The sequence below is a fragment of the Aptenodytes patagonicus genome, chromosome 7, assembly GCF_965638725.1.
Source record: "Aptenodytes patagonicus chromosome 7, bAptPat1.pri.cur, whole genome shotgun sequence".
Taxonomy (NCBI): Eukaryota; Metazoa; Chordata; class Aves; order Sphenisciformes; family Spheniscidae; genus Aptenodytes; species Aptenodytes patagonicus.
Window position 1 is genome coordinate 21,919,933 of NC_134955.1, and position 15,862 is coordinate 21,935,794.

The 15,862-nt window shown below is 38.9% G+C and overlaps 1 protein-coding gene across 6 annotated transcripts in view; it reads right to left on the reverse strand.

The window, feature by feature from the left end:
- LOC143163282 (carnitine O-palmitoyltransferase 1, liver isoform-like) overlaps positions 1-15,862 on the reverse strand; it is a 68,672-nt gene that overhangs the window by 52,346 nt on the left and 464 nt on the right. For all 6 annotated transcript variants that reach the window (XM_076344325.1, XM_076344324.1, XM_076344327.1 and 3 more), the window contains exons 2-7: positions 11,976-12,162; positions 9,169-9,358; positions 2,851-2,929; positions 2,556-2,710; positions 1,315-1,454; positions 740-911 (exon numbers count right to left, since the gene is read on the reverse strand). In XM_076344325.1, coding sequence (XP_076200440.1) covers positions 740-911; positions 1,315-1,454; positions 2,556-2,696 — 453 coding nt within the window. In that variant the 5' untranslated portion in view covers positions 2,697-2,710; positions 2,851-2,929; positions 9,169-9,358; positions 11,976-12,162. The remainder of the gene's footprint in view (positions 1-739; positions 912-1,314; positions 1,455-2,555; positions 2,711-2,850; positions 2,930-9,168; positions 9,359-11,975; positions 12,163-15,862) is intronic.

Sequence of the window (15,862 nt, forward strand, 5' to 3'; positions counted from 1 at the left end):
TTGAGGCCGCAGAGACTAATTTTATCATAGTAGGGCGCTTAAGTTATTTCTATAACAATACTGGTGAAAGTGAGTTGAAACAACTGAGTCCAAGTAACAAAAACCCACTTCATCTCTTGGAGCACCTATATGTACATTTCCTCACTTTATACCTATCATATCCTTTAAGGATCCTTTTCCAAAGCACCACAATAATCAACAGGAGCCAGATCAGTCTCATCTTATCCTTATGTGAAAACAAGCTACCTACCTTACACTTTTTCTCCAACCCATTTTGGAGGCATACCACTATATCAACTGAAAGGACATTCAATATTATTCTCTTCAAGCATAAGATTAATTTTAGAATGGATGACTAGGAATCCTAACATTTCAACAACGAATTAGGGTAGCACTTTCTGGGGAGGACAAGATTCTTTGGTGCTGCAGCCCAAGTTCTTTAAGGTGTACTTTGCACATAGAGAAAAAGTAGGTATTTGAGTCACACAGTCCCAAGGTGTTGGCAAATTTAGAAGTTATTCTTGAAGTGTTTACTCTTCCTTCTACAAGGCCATCCTGAATAGTTTAATTATAGCATCAGAAGGATGACAGTAATTAGTAGAAACATCTACCTAACAGCCTCCTGTCCCATGACACAATAAAAACAAGCAAGGAAAAACCTACAAAATTTTCTCATTTAGCGCTTTGAATACAGATCAGATAGAGGTTAAGATGAAACAGGAAGCCAATATATCCTTACCATCCAAAACTTGGTGCCTGCAGAAAGTTTGCCATGTTCAGCGAACATCCAACCATGATAGGAAAGCAGCATTTTTAGAGAGTAGCGCATTGTGACAATAAGGGCAACCCAAAGCCCTGTGCCGAAAAGGATTCCACTCACGATGTTCTGTGTTTGGTTTGACATATAGCCACTATTTAAAACAAAAGCCAGCATATGCCAGTTAATGTCACTTTAAGTTCTAAAGAGAACCTAATACTGCAAACCTAAGCCTAATGGTACTACAGGCAGGCATTACACAAGCTTCATGCCTGTTTAGCCCTTTTTCATAAACTCCTCTCCAAAAACCCTCTCATGCAACAAGATCAAAGGCCACAGAAGTTGCCAAATGTGCTTCTCAAATACTCAGAAAACAATGTAGTAATACTGGTATAACAACCTACCTATTTCATACCCTCATACATCTGCTTATTTGGCTTACTCTGTCACAAACATACTGTTCAAAACCTGAAACATTTTAACAGGATTAGCTTTAAGAGTAGCTACAAATAAAACTGATTTCTTTTAGAGTAACAGGAACTTTTCAGTCTACTTACGTTGTATCAAGTGTTCGGTTGATTTTAGCTATTATTCCTAAAGAAGGATCAATTTTGGCATACATTGTTGACATCACACCCACAACTACAATAAGCCAGCTAGATGGGCTAGCAGGATAAACGCCAGTGATAATTCCATTCTGGAAAGAAAAGCCTTCACATAATTTTTTCATACCAAAGTGGTTGACTTCATATTACCATGGAAAGAAACAAAAATCAACACATTTAAGTCATTTAGTTTTAAACAAGAAGTTAAGATTATACAACATATTCTTACGTATGCTTAACTCAGGAGGCGGGAATGGATTTAGTTAAGTTTTGCTGCTACAGAAAATTGTTACAACGATATCAAGAATTAAAGGAACTTTTAAGTTCTTTTGTAGACAACACTGATCCTGCTGTAAGTCTTACTAAAAATACTGAAATTACTAAACAACTTTGGAACAAATGACACTTAAATAATTCCCACTTACACTGAGTTATGCCTCTCTAAATGAATACATGGCAAAAATATTCTATTGAACAAGACACTGAAAACTGGAATCAGGTTTTTCTTGTATCATTTAAACAGTCCTTCATATAGCTTTATAAGAAGATTTTATTAAGACTACTGTTAAAAATATGTTTTTGAAAGAGATGTTGAAGATAGCTTATCTAGTTTGCTACTAATCAAATAGATACTTACCATTTATGATCCCATGAACAAAACAAAACAATCTATATAAATACCTCATCAGAAACATTACTACTTAGCATAACTTGTACAAGATAGATGTTCAGGTAATTTTTTTGAAAACAGCAAACATTCTCCTTAATTTGAAAATTTAATTCTGGCAAAGAATACATAAAATCAAGAGTATAGTCTTGTACCTCTAAGTGATATGACACTAAAAATCACAACTAGTTATATTTCTGACTTACACTAAAAGATTACATAATTACATGATGTATTATGAAAAGAACAAAGTAAATTAAAGCTATTGTTAATTTCTACATCTATTTCATCTTGCTTCCATAGAATAAATCAAAAAGATATACCCTTTCAGTCTTTACAGCATCACCCAGTGCTACCTTCCTTAGCATCCCTTGTCTTAACTAAAACCCACACAAGTCTTTCACGATAAGGAACTTTATTTGCCATAAAGGCAAAAAAAATTTAGTTTTGCCTAAACAAAACTTAAATAAATCTATAAAACATTAAATAACCCTCAAGTTTGGTGCACTTGACTAATATAAAATACCTTGAATCTGATGAACTTTTTCTTCCATGAATGGACACCAGATAGGTAAATTTGTTTGAGTGCCTCATGGCTCATTCGCAGGTCAATCCCATCTGGAGTTACTGTAAATTGAAAAGCTACTGCTTGATGAGCTTCTGCCATTTTCAGAGAGAGTTCTGTCAAAACACAAAGTTAAAAAAATTATTTCCTTTTTGTTCAAAGGAACTAGGAGCTAGTCCTTTTCTAGCAAGATATTTTCTACACAGTAATTTTGGGAAATATTTCAAAGTATGCAAAATTTACATACAGTACTTGCCTCTTCCTTACAGGCTATGCTTGCACTTCAGTCTGAGCGTCCAGTATGTTAATTAAGATACCTCTTCTAACCACAACAGCTGAAAATGGATGCAAAACATTCATGTAACTTAGGCCTTTTGGCAGGATTGCAGCAAGCTGAATATCGTGCATACATGCAATATACAAAAATTCAGAGCAGAGCAGAAAATTAAAGCCATAGTATTTAGAAGAAGCATATCACAGGTACATAGCATCTCACTCTATAATAATAAAGGAGATTCAGAATTTTTTTTTTATCATTTTGAAACAGAAGGTATTTAAAGTCTTCACCTCAGCTAGCAAAACAAAGCTGCTTCTGGCCATATCTTCCTCTGAATTTTTTTTTCATATCTTAATTTCAAGCTGATTAGTCACAGCAGTAAGATACTTCTGTGGCTCTGAGTTCTGACTGGCAAATAAGTGCCAAATCAAAACTATGCAGAGTTGAGGAAACCAAATCACAACTGTCAGAAAAATGACCTTCACATAAACAAATCTGAAATTAAGAGGAAATTTAATTGAATGCAGCTCAGTTTAACTACTCAAACAAATATCACCAACTGTACCAATATAGACAAAAGACCATCATAATGGGCAGGCATAACAGGCTCAAATAAAAACCGCTTGTTTAAAAGTGGTTTTAGTTTAAAGTTAAAAGAGAAATGTAACTGTGATTCTGTTTACATATTTATGTCTCAACTCTATCTGAGGATAAAGCCAATTTGAATTGAACTGTATGCTCTTATTTACCAGCTCATCTTCATAGCTCCTTTCTTTCCCTAACCAGCTTTTCTACATAAATATCCTGGAAGTTATCCCTACTCAACATTAATTCAGAGTAATGTTGTTTAAGCACTTACAATCAGAACACAGATTTTTGCAGACAGGCTCTATGTATAACATTGAAATGGTCCAAACTACATATTCCTGAGGAGACCATTGTGATTCCAAAGTCTTTTGTCCACATTCATTTATTAGCTTACCAAAACTTCTGTGCATAATCCTAAAAACAACATCCTCTTAGAAGTATGGCAAAAAGGTAGAGGAATCCATAATCCCATCCGTAGGTCAGGATTCAAGGGCAAGTTTTAATTTCACATTTTTACTGGTACAAAACATGACATTATCAATACCAAGTGTTTTAAGGTGGCACTGGCATTTCTATTTAAGCAAAATCAAAAGAAAGTACAACTACTTCATGCCTTTTGAATCCTAAAGGCTGAAATTTATATTTACTTTGCAAACCTGAAGCTTAGACTTTGTAATTAAACTTAAATTCTGGTAGGCATTCATCCCCTGTTGATCAGCGTAACAGCATGTGAGGGCTAACCAGTGTAGTTTAGCTGGGCACTTCAAAAGCAGTTTATTATGACTGTGGTGCTGCTCCTCTAGTCTGTAAATATTCTACTATGTCAAAGTCATCTGGAGCACAAAGAAGGGGTGCAAAGGTGTATAACTAGACAACTAGGGAATGTAAGCACTGGGAATGCTGCAGTAATAGTAGGCTTAGGAAATAAATACACAATATAGGAAAAGAAGGAGCATTAAGCAGAGATGAACAAGATAAGTGCTGTTGCACACCATCTAGTAAGGTTGCTAACCTTAGTAGTAGTGACTGTTTGCAATATTTAAAGTGCCTATCCCTAGACCAGCCTGCAATGATCAACCTCTGCAATACAGCTATTCCTACAGTGGCTTTCACAGATCTCCCAAATCCATCAGCCACTGCTTAAGTTTCAGAGGCTGAGTCCTGGGTGAATCAGGCTTCTGGGTTTCCAGAAGGGTAGCTGAAGCTCACATTGTCATACAGATAGTATGCAATTTGATCTATGCATGTACAGTGTCTGATTAGGACAACAAAGAAACCAAATCAGCTTTGAACTCCAGTTTCAAAACCTTTAAGACAAGCCCTGTATGCCCTAGTAACAACTGCAATTTGTAGTACTTAATGACTCCGTCACTAACAACTGCTTATTCATAGAGGCCTTGCTGTAGACAAGTATCAGGAAGTCAAAGTCAACTGTCCCTTTAAATTGTGCATCACCAGGTTGACATTGAGACCAAAACTGCAAGAAAGCAATAAAACAGAGACAGGCAGCAGTAATACATGGTATACCCTGGACTCAACAGGGTTTGCAAAAGGGGAAAGCACTCAAAGTTAAGAATTCATCATATGTTTAGCAGTACTGTTAGGAGTGGGATAAAAAAAAAAACCAAACAAACATCACAACTATATCCCCATACGGAGAACCAGGTACCTGGATTTGTTTCAAGAAGGGCTAAGAGGTTCTCCAGTTCACTCATGCAATTTTGTATTCTGGAATACCAATGTCTTAAGTACCAGATCAACTAGTTTCTATTACCCTTCAGCTCCCCTGTGACTTAGCCTGGGAATTTGTAACTATCCTCCTCTCTGTTTCTGAAGAGAAAGAATTTCAGGAACCTATCCCTTTTTAGGCACATGTATTTCTACTGTCCAAGGCAGAAAAAGATTATAAATAGTATTAATCATAAACAGTCAACCCGATATTTTAATGAATTAAAACTTAGCACGATCATAAAATTAAATAAGCTTCAATAAGGAATACATTCCTTATTCCAAAATGAAGAAATATTAATTCAGCAAGAATTAATACTGGACCAAGTAAACAAGCCCTGAAAACAAAGACAAGTCTAGTTCTAGGACTGTATTACTTGACCCTAAGATGTGAAACAATCAAATAGCTTGTTTCTTTTCATATCCTCTTCCTTTACTTAAGAAAACTGTAAGCCTTTAAGACTGTTCTGAATTATGATGGCTGAACACCAAAGACTTCCTGAAGTCCCTTTCTTTGAACACTGATTTTCCTCCTTAAAGGCCAATTTAATCATAAGCTGCTGTACACTTCCCCTCCTTTGCATTCCTCTGCTGTCACGTGCTTGCTAGAAAAGTAGGTAAAAGGGCACAGGAGCTTGCGTTAGACTTATAAACTTGACTTGCCAATGTTAGCAAGGCAGCACCCACATCAATCAGCTAACTAACACTGAAACAATAACTTCTTCTAACTCCAGGCATTTTGGTCAGCAAAATATTTCTGTACAGCATATACTAATTAACCTCATTCCCAACAGAGAGCCATAAACAACAGCTTTTGACTTGCTTAGCAGTTTGGCCAAGTCTTACTTAAAGGGGGAAAAAAAGAGCACAATAATTTCTAAAAGTAACCTGAAATGGCCATTTTCATTCCTTTCAGTGTTCTCTCATAATATTAATATATCTTAAAAAGCACACTTGCCCCTTAAAACTTGGTTTCTTCCCCCCCCCCCCCTTCCTTTTAATTAAAGAAGAAAGCTGCCTGTTCCTTGCTCTTTTCTGGTTTTACTTCAATTCAAACATGCTATAACAGCTGCAGATATTTCTCCTCTTCCCTTCTCATACCTCTGCTTGAGCCAAAACTTATCACTTTTTTTTCCATTGTTATCACCAAGTACTGCTAGGTTGGATGTCACTTTTAAGTCAAGAAAACACATAGCACACTAGAAGGCCTAAGCCCTGATAGACCTGATGGTCTGAAAAACTATGCTGCTATGCCTACTATGCATAAAGCCTCCTCAGACTTACTTTTGCAGTTTCAGGATATTTGCACTACGAAGACATAGGTTTAACTTACAGACTGCTCACAGACCTTATGATTTCAGGTTACAGACACTGAACAGTCAACTCTGTATTAGGGCTTACATGTTCCTACAGCCACAGAAGGAGATGAGGGCCTCAGCTCTAGAAAATCTGAACCTAAAAGAGATCCCATGTGCAGGATGCTTCCATTTAGTCAGGCATGCAAGAAGTCACTTGTGGTTGGTAATGTCTCTCTGAAGCACATAACACAGAGCACAATGTCTAAAAGACAGTGAAAGAATTACCATGTGCACCTTAAAAAGCATCAAGCCACAATACAAAAGTTAAATGTATTACAGTGCATTGCACAAAACAAAGTATTAATTCCTGAAGTAGTTACTTTTGGAAATGCTATTGAGTATGAACCTTTCTATGTTTCTGTAGAGTTCATAAGCTTTATATGGATAAAATGATAGTGCTAAAAAAAGTAAAGTCACCACCTCTACCTCACAAAAAGCAACTCCTCTGCTTTAAGGGAATATCCACGTCAACTCATCTCGGAACTCAGCCACTTGCTTCCCATACGTACATTGCTTGGCTCATGCAATCCATTTTTTTCCCCCATTTCCTATTCCTCTTGGAGTAGAGAAAACCCTGCCATTTCTCCTTGGCAGGAGTCCAAACATCCACTGGAAAGAGATGTGTTACTTAAATGTAGTTTTCACATCTATAGCTCCTTTTCCTGCAAAGGAAGCAAGTTAACAAATGCAAAGGAAAACTGGAGTGAAGTCTTATTCACATGACCCAGAATAGCTAAAACCTTGGTGAAAAACTTAATTCTATGACTCTCATTTGCAAGCTGCCTCAACAATTTAGTTTGAGGTTCTCCTCACAGATTTTTGACATCTATTTATAGATTAGCTTTTATATACAGGGCATACACCTGTCGGTAACCAAACTAAGCTCACAAAACAATTATACTTTGACGATCAAAGGTTGACAGTTTTCTTGGAAAAGCAGTGACTGCCGCATACAGTTTCTCCGAGAACGCTGCTAAGTACCACCCCACACAGACTTCATACTATTAGAACCCTCAATTTGACACCTTTGGTACCCAAACCACAGGCTGTTCATAGATGGTGGGCAGACTTGCAGCATTACATGTCCCTGTGCTAAGAGCTAGAACATGCTGCATCTTGAAGCATGATGGCAGTTCTGAATTCAGAAGCACCTGGAAGCCCTCATAACTTCATGCAGATGCAAGGTACCACCAATAAAGCAATGAGAAGCATCTTATCACATAGGTAGTGTCTTCTGACTTCTGCCAAGTTCCTACTAGCAAGCTTAAAAGTAAAAAAAACAAACCAACAAAAACCACCAAACAAAAAACCAAAAAACAGAAACCTGACCTTGAAGAATTCTTCAGTCCTTTCTTAAAATAAACTTACAATTTCAAAATCTAGCTTAGCGCTCAGGTTTCACATAGGAACAGAGACTGGTGAGGAGAAAAGAGTGTTACTAAATCACTTACAATTACATTGTTTAAGGAAGTTTTCAAGATGGGAAGTGGAGAGAGATATCAGTTGAAAGTACATTAAACCCAAGTTTAGTTAGGAAACATACTTTGAACTATATTAAGATTTCCATTTAAAGCTAGACACCTTGAACTCAGAAGGTCTTGGGAAACAAGCAAGTACCCCAATGTCTTTGTCCTCAAAACAGTTTATTTCAAAGAGAAAAGGGGGAAAGATTCCATTTCTATCAACATACAAAGCAGTAAGAGTTACTGTTTGAGTGTTACAAGCAGCCATACAGAACAGGAAAAAAATTCTGGAGCTCTCACAAGTTCTCTTAGAAGACTTCAACTCTGAAACTTGCGAAAACATTGAAGAAGTTTTATCCAGTATTTTATTGTCCACACATTAGATCTCCCTTCAGGAGATGAGCTTGCTACAGCTTTTGGAAGAAAACCGACATCCAAAAAGTTTCATTTGTATGTTCATTTGTTAACATATTTTGACACTTTAGGATAGATCACTGAATTCCAAGAGTCTGAGGACAGACTTAATGAAATCAGAGCCAGTATTAAAACACTAGAACACCTGTGCTGTGTTTGTGCTGAGACAGTGATCAAGTATTTTCTCTCACCTGTTTAAGCTATTACTATAGAAATTTGCATTCTACTCTCCTAGAAAGCCATTTGAATGCATTTTGTTTTATACAAACCAATGAATAATTGTTTATGCTCAAATCCATTGATTTCATACCAGATACTAGACTAAAAGCAAGAGAATTCCAAACACTGAGATGTCCATCCTAGTCTCTTCGTGCATTATTCCAAATTTCTCTTCAGACTTCTGTTATTGATGCTCCTGTCAGTCCAAGCCTTCAGTACCACCTACACAAAGTAATTCAGACTACCCTATGGCAGCTGACTTTGCCTAGGTAGTGTGCTTGCAATGAAATGATATGTAGTGAAGCACAACAAAGCCAGTGACAACATCCTAAAATAACTTGCTAGCATGTTAGTTTACTTCCACCCTTTGCCACCAACTACAGTTTAAAGGCAACATTGATCTATACAGCCATCCCAGAAGTGGATGCAATCTATGAATAATCAAGGTTGCTTGAGTTTTTTGGTTTTGTTGAAAAAGACTAATGCAAACAAGGTTCTCCAAACCAAAAAGTGTACCAAATACTTACATCAAGCAGCAGGATCCCTTCTTACACAAATGTAAAGGGTTAGAGTCTTCCAAAAAACATTTTATAAGTGTAGTTGTCTTTGTAACATTCATCAAGTATGTCTTCACCTGTCTGAATTATGCAGAGGTTCTGAAGTCTATCAATTTGACACCCTTCCAGATGTTTGATGCAAAAGTAGTAGCTGTCAAACCTATTTAAAAGGTTGAAGACAGAAAAAAACAAAGAAAAAGAAAAACCAAACCGCAGATGGATTTACAAGTAGAGGGACTGAAACTGGGAGTAGCGGCTGATAGACCAGAGGATTTCACTACCATCCAGATGGACCTTAACAGGCTGGAGAAATGGGCAGGCTGAAACCTTATTAAGCTCAACAAGGAGAACTGTGAAGTCCTGCACCTGGGGAGGAGTAACCCCATACACTACTACACGCTGGAGACTGACTGGCTGGAAAGCAACTTTGCAGCAAGTTGCACAGAAGCCAGCAACGTGCCCTTGCAGCAAAGGCGGCTAACAGAATCCTGGGGTGCATTAGGAGGAGTGTTGCCACCACGAGGTTGAGGGAGGTGACTCTTCCCTTCTACTCAGTGCTGGTGAGGCCCCATCTCGAATACTGTGTCCAGTTCTGGGCTCTCCAGTAAAAGAGAGAAATGAAACTACTGGAGAGAGTCCAGTGAAGAGCCACTAAGAGGATTAAGGGCTTGAAGCATCAATCCTATTTTTTTTATACAGTTTTAACTGTATACCTAGCAGAGATGCTTTATGAAATTTAATGTAGGAGTTTTTATAATAGATCTGTTTCAAAAAATAAACTTACTTTAGAACACTAAGGCCTGAACAAGAAATCCTGTGCTTCATTTGCTTTAAATGAATAGCACACCTTGGAAGTCAAATTGGTAGTAGCAGTCAAACATTCAAAAAGAGCAAGTTTTCTGCAACTGACAAAAATGTACTATTAGTTTGGAGGATAAAAGAAGCTGGATTTTGCAGTAGAATTTTTACAGAGATTTTTGCATGAACTGTTCAGACAATGATTCATCTGAATTTTTCAACATTATTTCAGTAACTTTGCCCTCACTAAAAAGCACCAGTGTGTCATTATACAAGGTTTTTAGATGTATGTTGGTATTCTAAACACCGCTACATTGTCCAATGAAAGTCTGCTAGTCTTAAGGCAGCAGGTAGATTTCTGGAGCTGACCTTCAGTGCCATGTATACTGCAGTGATACAGTGGGAAACAGTATAAACTCCTAATAAAAAGAAGCCCTTGGCATTTAATGTTACATGTATATAACTATCTAGAGGAAACACTGACTGTTCCTATCAAATTAAGAAAGCCTGTATTATCAATAATAAAACCAATATGACTTCAGTAAAGAGTTTTCATGGAGTTTGCTATAAACACAATAGTTTCAGACACTAAAGTATATGCTGTACAGCAGCATCCAGCACTGACTGTGTAACTCAAAGTCCATTCTGCTCTTACGTGTCTGCCTCCCCACCACTATCTAACATAAATACCAAATCTTCAGTAAACTGTATAAAATACACAGCTCAAACATTTAAACATATGACCAAAAAGACTGTCTGGTCTCTTTTGTATCTGTTTCTTGGATATTCTACTAGTTAATGCCACTTTCTTACAGTGTATACTACACTTCTGCAAAAAGGTAACAAGATATCAAAGCCTCAGAAAGAGTAGAGAGCTTATTCATAGTTCATGTGATATTCCACAAGGCACTGACTTCTGAACTTACTATAAAGATTAACCAGACACTTCTATTTCTAAATAGCTTCCTTGCATACTAACCTTCAGTAATATCTAATCATGCTTCAGCATATAAAAACTGATACTTGCTGCTCTCAAGTCTTACCAACCTACCTTACAATGATTAATCATATTCTACAGACACAAAATCATTAAGAGAAATCCAAGAGCAGTGAAGCCAAATCATTTCTGTGCAATAAATAGTCATGTGGATTAAATTCACTCAACAGGGCTTCTCAGGTGAACCTAATTACTATGGCATAGAAATAAAACAGAAACCAAAGAATCACTCTCCTTTACAACTTGAATTAACATGGCATTAATTATCATTTGATCTGACAAAAACAAAGTTAAACTGACAGGTTCTCTCATGCCACTTGAGTTATGACTGACACATGCCAAAACCATTTTAAGCCTCCTAAAAGATGAATCTGTTGTTTATGCGGAAGTTCTCTGTCATAGGGTCCCCAAAGTAAAATTACTATGCCATGACTGAAGTGGCTTAAGTCACTTGCAAAGAGACAGATGCCTCTCCTCCAAAAGCCATCATTTCACATGTAAATTTCAAGTTCTCATCTTTGGTTATTGCTAATCATCGGCTCCAATCCTTCCCCACCCTCACCTACAGCTGACAGCTGTGGTCCCTTGGAATTGCAAATGTCTTAAAGGATTTCTCACATCTAAAAAATGAACAAATGCTGTGGTTCAAGCCAAGGTGGAGAACTGAATACATGTATTTGCCCAGGTACAGCAATACTGGGACCTACTGCAAACCTCACCCACAGCACAGTTTGAAATCAGAACAGCTAAGGAGTTTGCAGTAACTTGCTGTCCCGCTGACAAACCTATCAGCTTGTGTCCTGTCCTCAGCAGTTTTCCAAGATCACCTGTGGGTGAATCTTAGCTACCCTCTGCAGGCATCTCCTTTGGAGTCTTGGGCCAATTTCTTTATCCCCTTCCCAAGTGGTAAACTGGAGCAACGGGCATATATGGAAGGGAAGAGATAATAACAAACAGACCAATGAATGAAACGTAAGCATACCTGAACAGCTGTCTTCCTTAAAAACGAACTTGAAATCTATTTGTCACACAGAAATCTTCCGTCCCACAAGCTCACTGCAGCTGGGATCTTGAATAGGTTAGGACACACTGAGAGGCAGATTCATTCCAATGCTGCTAGCTCCTAATAGACATTACACTACAGCAATGGCAAACAGTCAGTTGTAGCTCTGAAATAGAAAGTCAAGAAAAACAGTTTGAGCTTTGATTCACACACAGCTTTCAACCGCTCAGAGGGACTGGATCAGACTGGAACCATTTTAGAAAAACTGATGGCAATGGAGAGAACAGTCACAAACAGCAGTTCTGAAACAGTCTTCCATTACACTGGATGAATGTATTATCTGGATTAATCTGTCTTCATTTAACAGGCCTGAGACGGTGAGGAACTGTGGAGTGAAAGAAAGTTCATCTGCTACACACTCAGTTATTTCTGAGGGCTCAAACTAGTGATCGCTAGCTACTGTGGTAAGCAAGGTGATCTCAGGGGCTAGACTCCATGCTAGTTTCAGCTTTCAGTTTAAGACATCCAAGTGTTTGCCTGCAGACTTTAAACTCCCATTTCAGTCAACACAGATGCTATCAAGATTTCTTGAAGAGATGTTCACAGAACAGACTATTTTCACTGGCACTTCCAGGAGAAAAAACACAGATAGTAAGTTGTCTTCTCACCTGATCAGACTGGAGACAATCAGGCAAAGAAGTAGAGGAGACTGGCTATAGCAGACAATGTGTTAATTATATTAACATATATTAATCTCTACAGTTACGGAGTCTATGGAATATTAATCTCTACAGTTTCTGGATCATATGGCCTCTCTCCTCTTCCCGAATAGCATGCTCCTGTAAAAGATGGTTCCAAAATGTACACTTCAACAAAAAACCCCAAACAAAACACTGACATACTCCACAACTGTAATCAAAACAGAAACTTTTACAACTGTCATATTATTTACGTTTTTTTCTCCCTATACAAAGTAGAACATACTATACTGTTCCTAGACCATTTAGATTATTCTAGTCTCTACTGCAATACATGTTATATTGTACACATCCCAGCAAGGTACCTCCTCTGACCTAGAAATTTAGAATAATCTTGCTGAGTAAGAGGTAAGCATACAAAACTTATACACTGCACAGTTATTATACCGTGCAGAAACCTCCCCCACCGCCAAAAAACTAGGCTCTAGGATCTGGGTATTTCTTTTTAATATTGCTATAAAAGGTATACCTAGGCATTTAGATTATGCAAGTTTTATCCCTTCTCTCTCTCTTTGCACTCATGAGCTTCTATGCTCATGCAGTAGAAGATTATCTTCTCTGTAACAACAAATATTTCTGGAATGGCAGGACTTTTACAAGACATGCAAGATGTCACATTTTAGGACTTCGGAAATCCTGGAAGATGGACAACAACGTTTGGTGACCAAAGGCAAACTGAATAGATTGCTCTCACAGTGGTTCAATGACCATTTACTGTACAAGGTTGAAAGACCTGAATAAGGCCTTTCAGCCTGTATAAGGTTGAAAGACTGAAGAACAAGTTTCAAACATTTTACAAATATTTAAATTGACGAATCAAATTAAAGTTTATCCAGACTTGGAAAAAGAGGGATGCTTTTTAGTCATTTGCATCTTGTTTTTCTGAACATGTGGAGTTCAGGACTATGACACAGCATGCTGCAGGACAAATATTCCAAAGGTTTTGGAATATTAAAAAAAAAAAACCAAACCACTTTTTTTGTTCTTTTGGGGTTTTTGTTTGGTTGGTTTTTAAATACAAGCATTCACTTACGTCACCTTTTACCCAAGATTTTCCAAAACCAGTCATGCTCGGGATTCAACATTCCAACTATCCCTGCATGCAGCGAACAGAAACGTCCTCCCTGCCAAGCGCACATCTAACCGCCGATCGCTCCAGAACTTGCATTTGTTTTCATTTGCTCCGGAGCGTGCTCTGCTCCGTATCCTCTCTCCACGATTTCCACCCTAGAACGTGGGGAGTTGGCGGGTCAGCTCCAGCTCCGCGGGGAGGCCTCTGCGGGGCGCGCCCCCTCCCCCAGGCGCTCCTCCCCTCTCCGGGCCTGCTCACGTGACCACTCCCGAGAAGTGGGTGAAAGGTCGCGCCGCCGCAGCGCCGCGCAGGCCAACAACAGCCGGGCCTGCGGTGGGGGCAGCCCCGCCCCGGGCTACCGGCACCCCCAACCGCTCCAGGCTTTTCTACGCGGGCCGCGAAGGTACTGCCAACGCCAAACAAGAGTTTCCAAAGAGAAGGACCGCAAGCAATGAAGGAAGCGAAGTATACCTCAAAGCTAAGAGAAAAAAAGGGGTGTACCTAGCTTGTGCACTTTAACAGTTTCTGTTCTGGTTCTCAGTGCTAAAAAGCCTCAGTTGTTTGATGTTACAGTTTTCTTTAATCAAGAATAATGTTTTCTTCCTGGAAGAGACTCTTGAATCAAGGCTGTAACACCCCAGAATTTTAAAGAGCCCTCAGATCAACTTACCTTTCAAACCAAGCCACAGCTATGACAGAGCCTGATACCTGTGTGATCATATAAAGTTACATTTCCTAAACTAATAGAGATCCACATCATACTTACCTACAATATCACCTGTGCTATTATAAACTGGTAATTATTAGTTTATATCAGTATATCAATATGCTCACAACAGGAAAAGAACCTGCTAATTAATACTGAAGGCTACAATACTTTTTTATATAACATCCATTCACAATGGTCAGAAAACACATCAAAAAGCTTGTAGATCTGGAAATTGAAGAGGTCAGATACTCGGGAAAACATAATTGTTTAAGGAAAGGAGAATGAAGGCATTAGATCTTCCCCATCCTCAGTGCTACACTTCCTTATCATGTCTGTAGGAATGAGTAGTTTTCTGTGCTGTAATCTCCTCTAGACTGCAGAGTTTCAATACGATTGCCCTCTAAGTGCTGACAAATTGCCGGATAAGAGGAAGAATGAGATATTTGCCTTGATCCTACTTTGCACTTTTCTCTTTCCAAAAAATGTGCTTCCTGTTACAGTTCCATCAACACTAGTACAGATCTGTTATAACTGGTCATATTTTAGGTTGATTTTTCTATTTAAACCAGAAAACATAGCGCAAAATATGAAAGTTGTGCGAAAATGAGACAAAAAATGGAGTTCCGAGATGCTGCAAAAATCTTAATCTACCTTTTGCAACAGTGTAATTAGCATTCTCATCCAGTAAATCTGCCATGCCATGAACAAAATACACACAGGCAGAAAATGGTGTATCTCAAGAGCAGTTTGCAGTGACCGCGGTTTTTATATGTTCCACAGCCTGCAATCACATGAGCATATGGACTAGTCCCTCTCTCACACACACACGCAACACAGTATTTAGTTTACGCTTGAAAACCCACCGCTGATACCAAGCCGCGTGCACACTTCTACAGAGCTGAAACTCATCCTGGTAATGGGTCAAAGCAGCTCCACCAACCCGCGAAGCTGCGGGTCACCAGTGTCGCCTTCGTTTACGCGGCGTAGATTTAGTGAATCTTCCCATGTAACTCTGTAACACCGCTTCCCCTACCCCCATCCCCTCCTCCCCTCCGCTCCCTTATCTGCAGCAGTAACGCACTAAACCTCAAGCCATGGGAAAAAGCGAGCAGGATGCCAAGGACACCTTGCCTTTCCAGGGCGCTCTCGCGCCCGCCCGGGTGGACCCTCCCGCGCCCGCCGGCACCGCCGGGGACCAGCCCCGCTCCCACCACCCTCCCTGCGTTTTCACCCTTTCCTCCAGCAAGGATAAGCCCCGCTTAGGAAACAGCACCCGGCGCACTCGCACATTTACCACAGCACTTCGTGCCCGCCCTAACAAAAATAA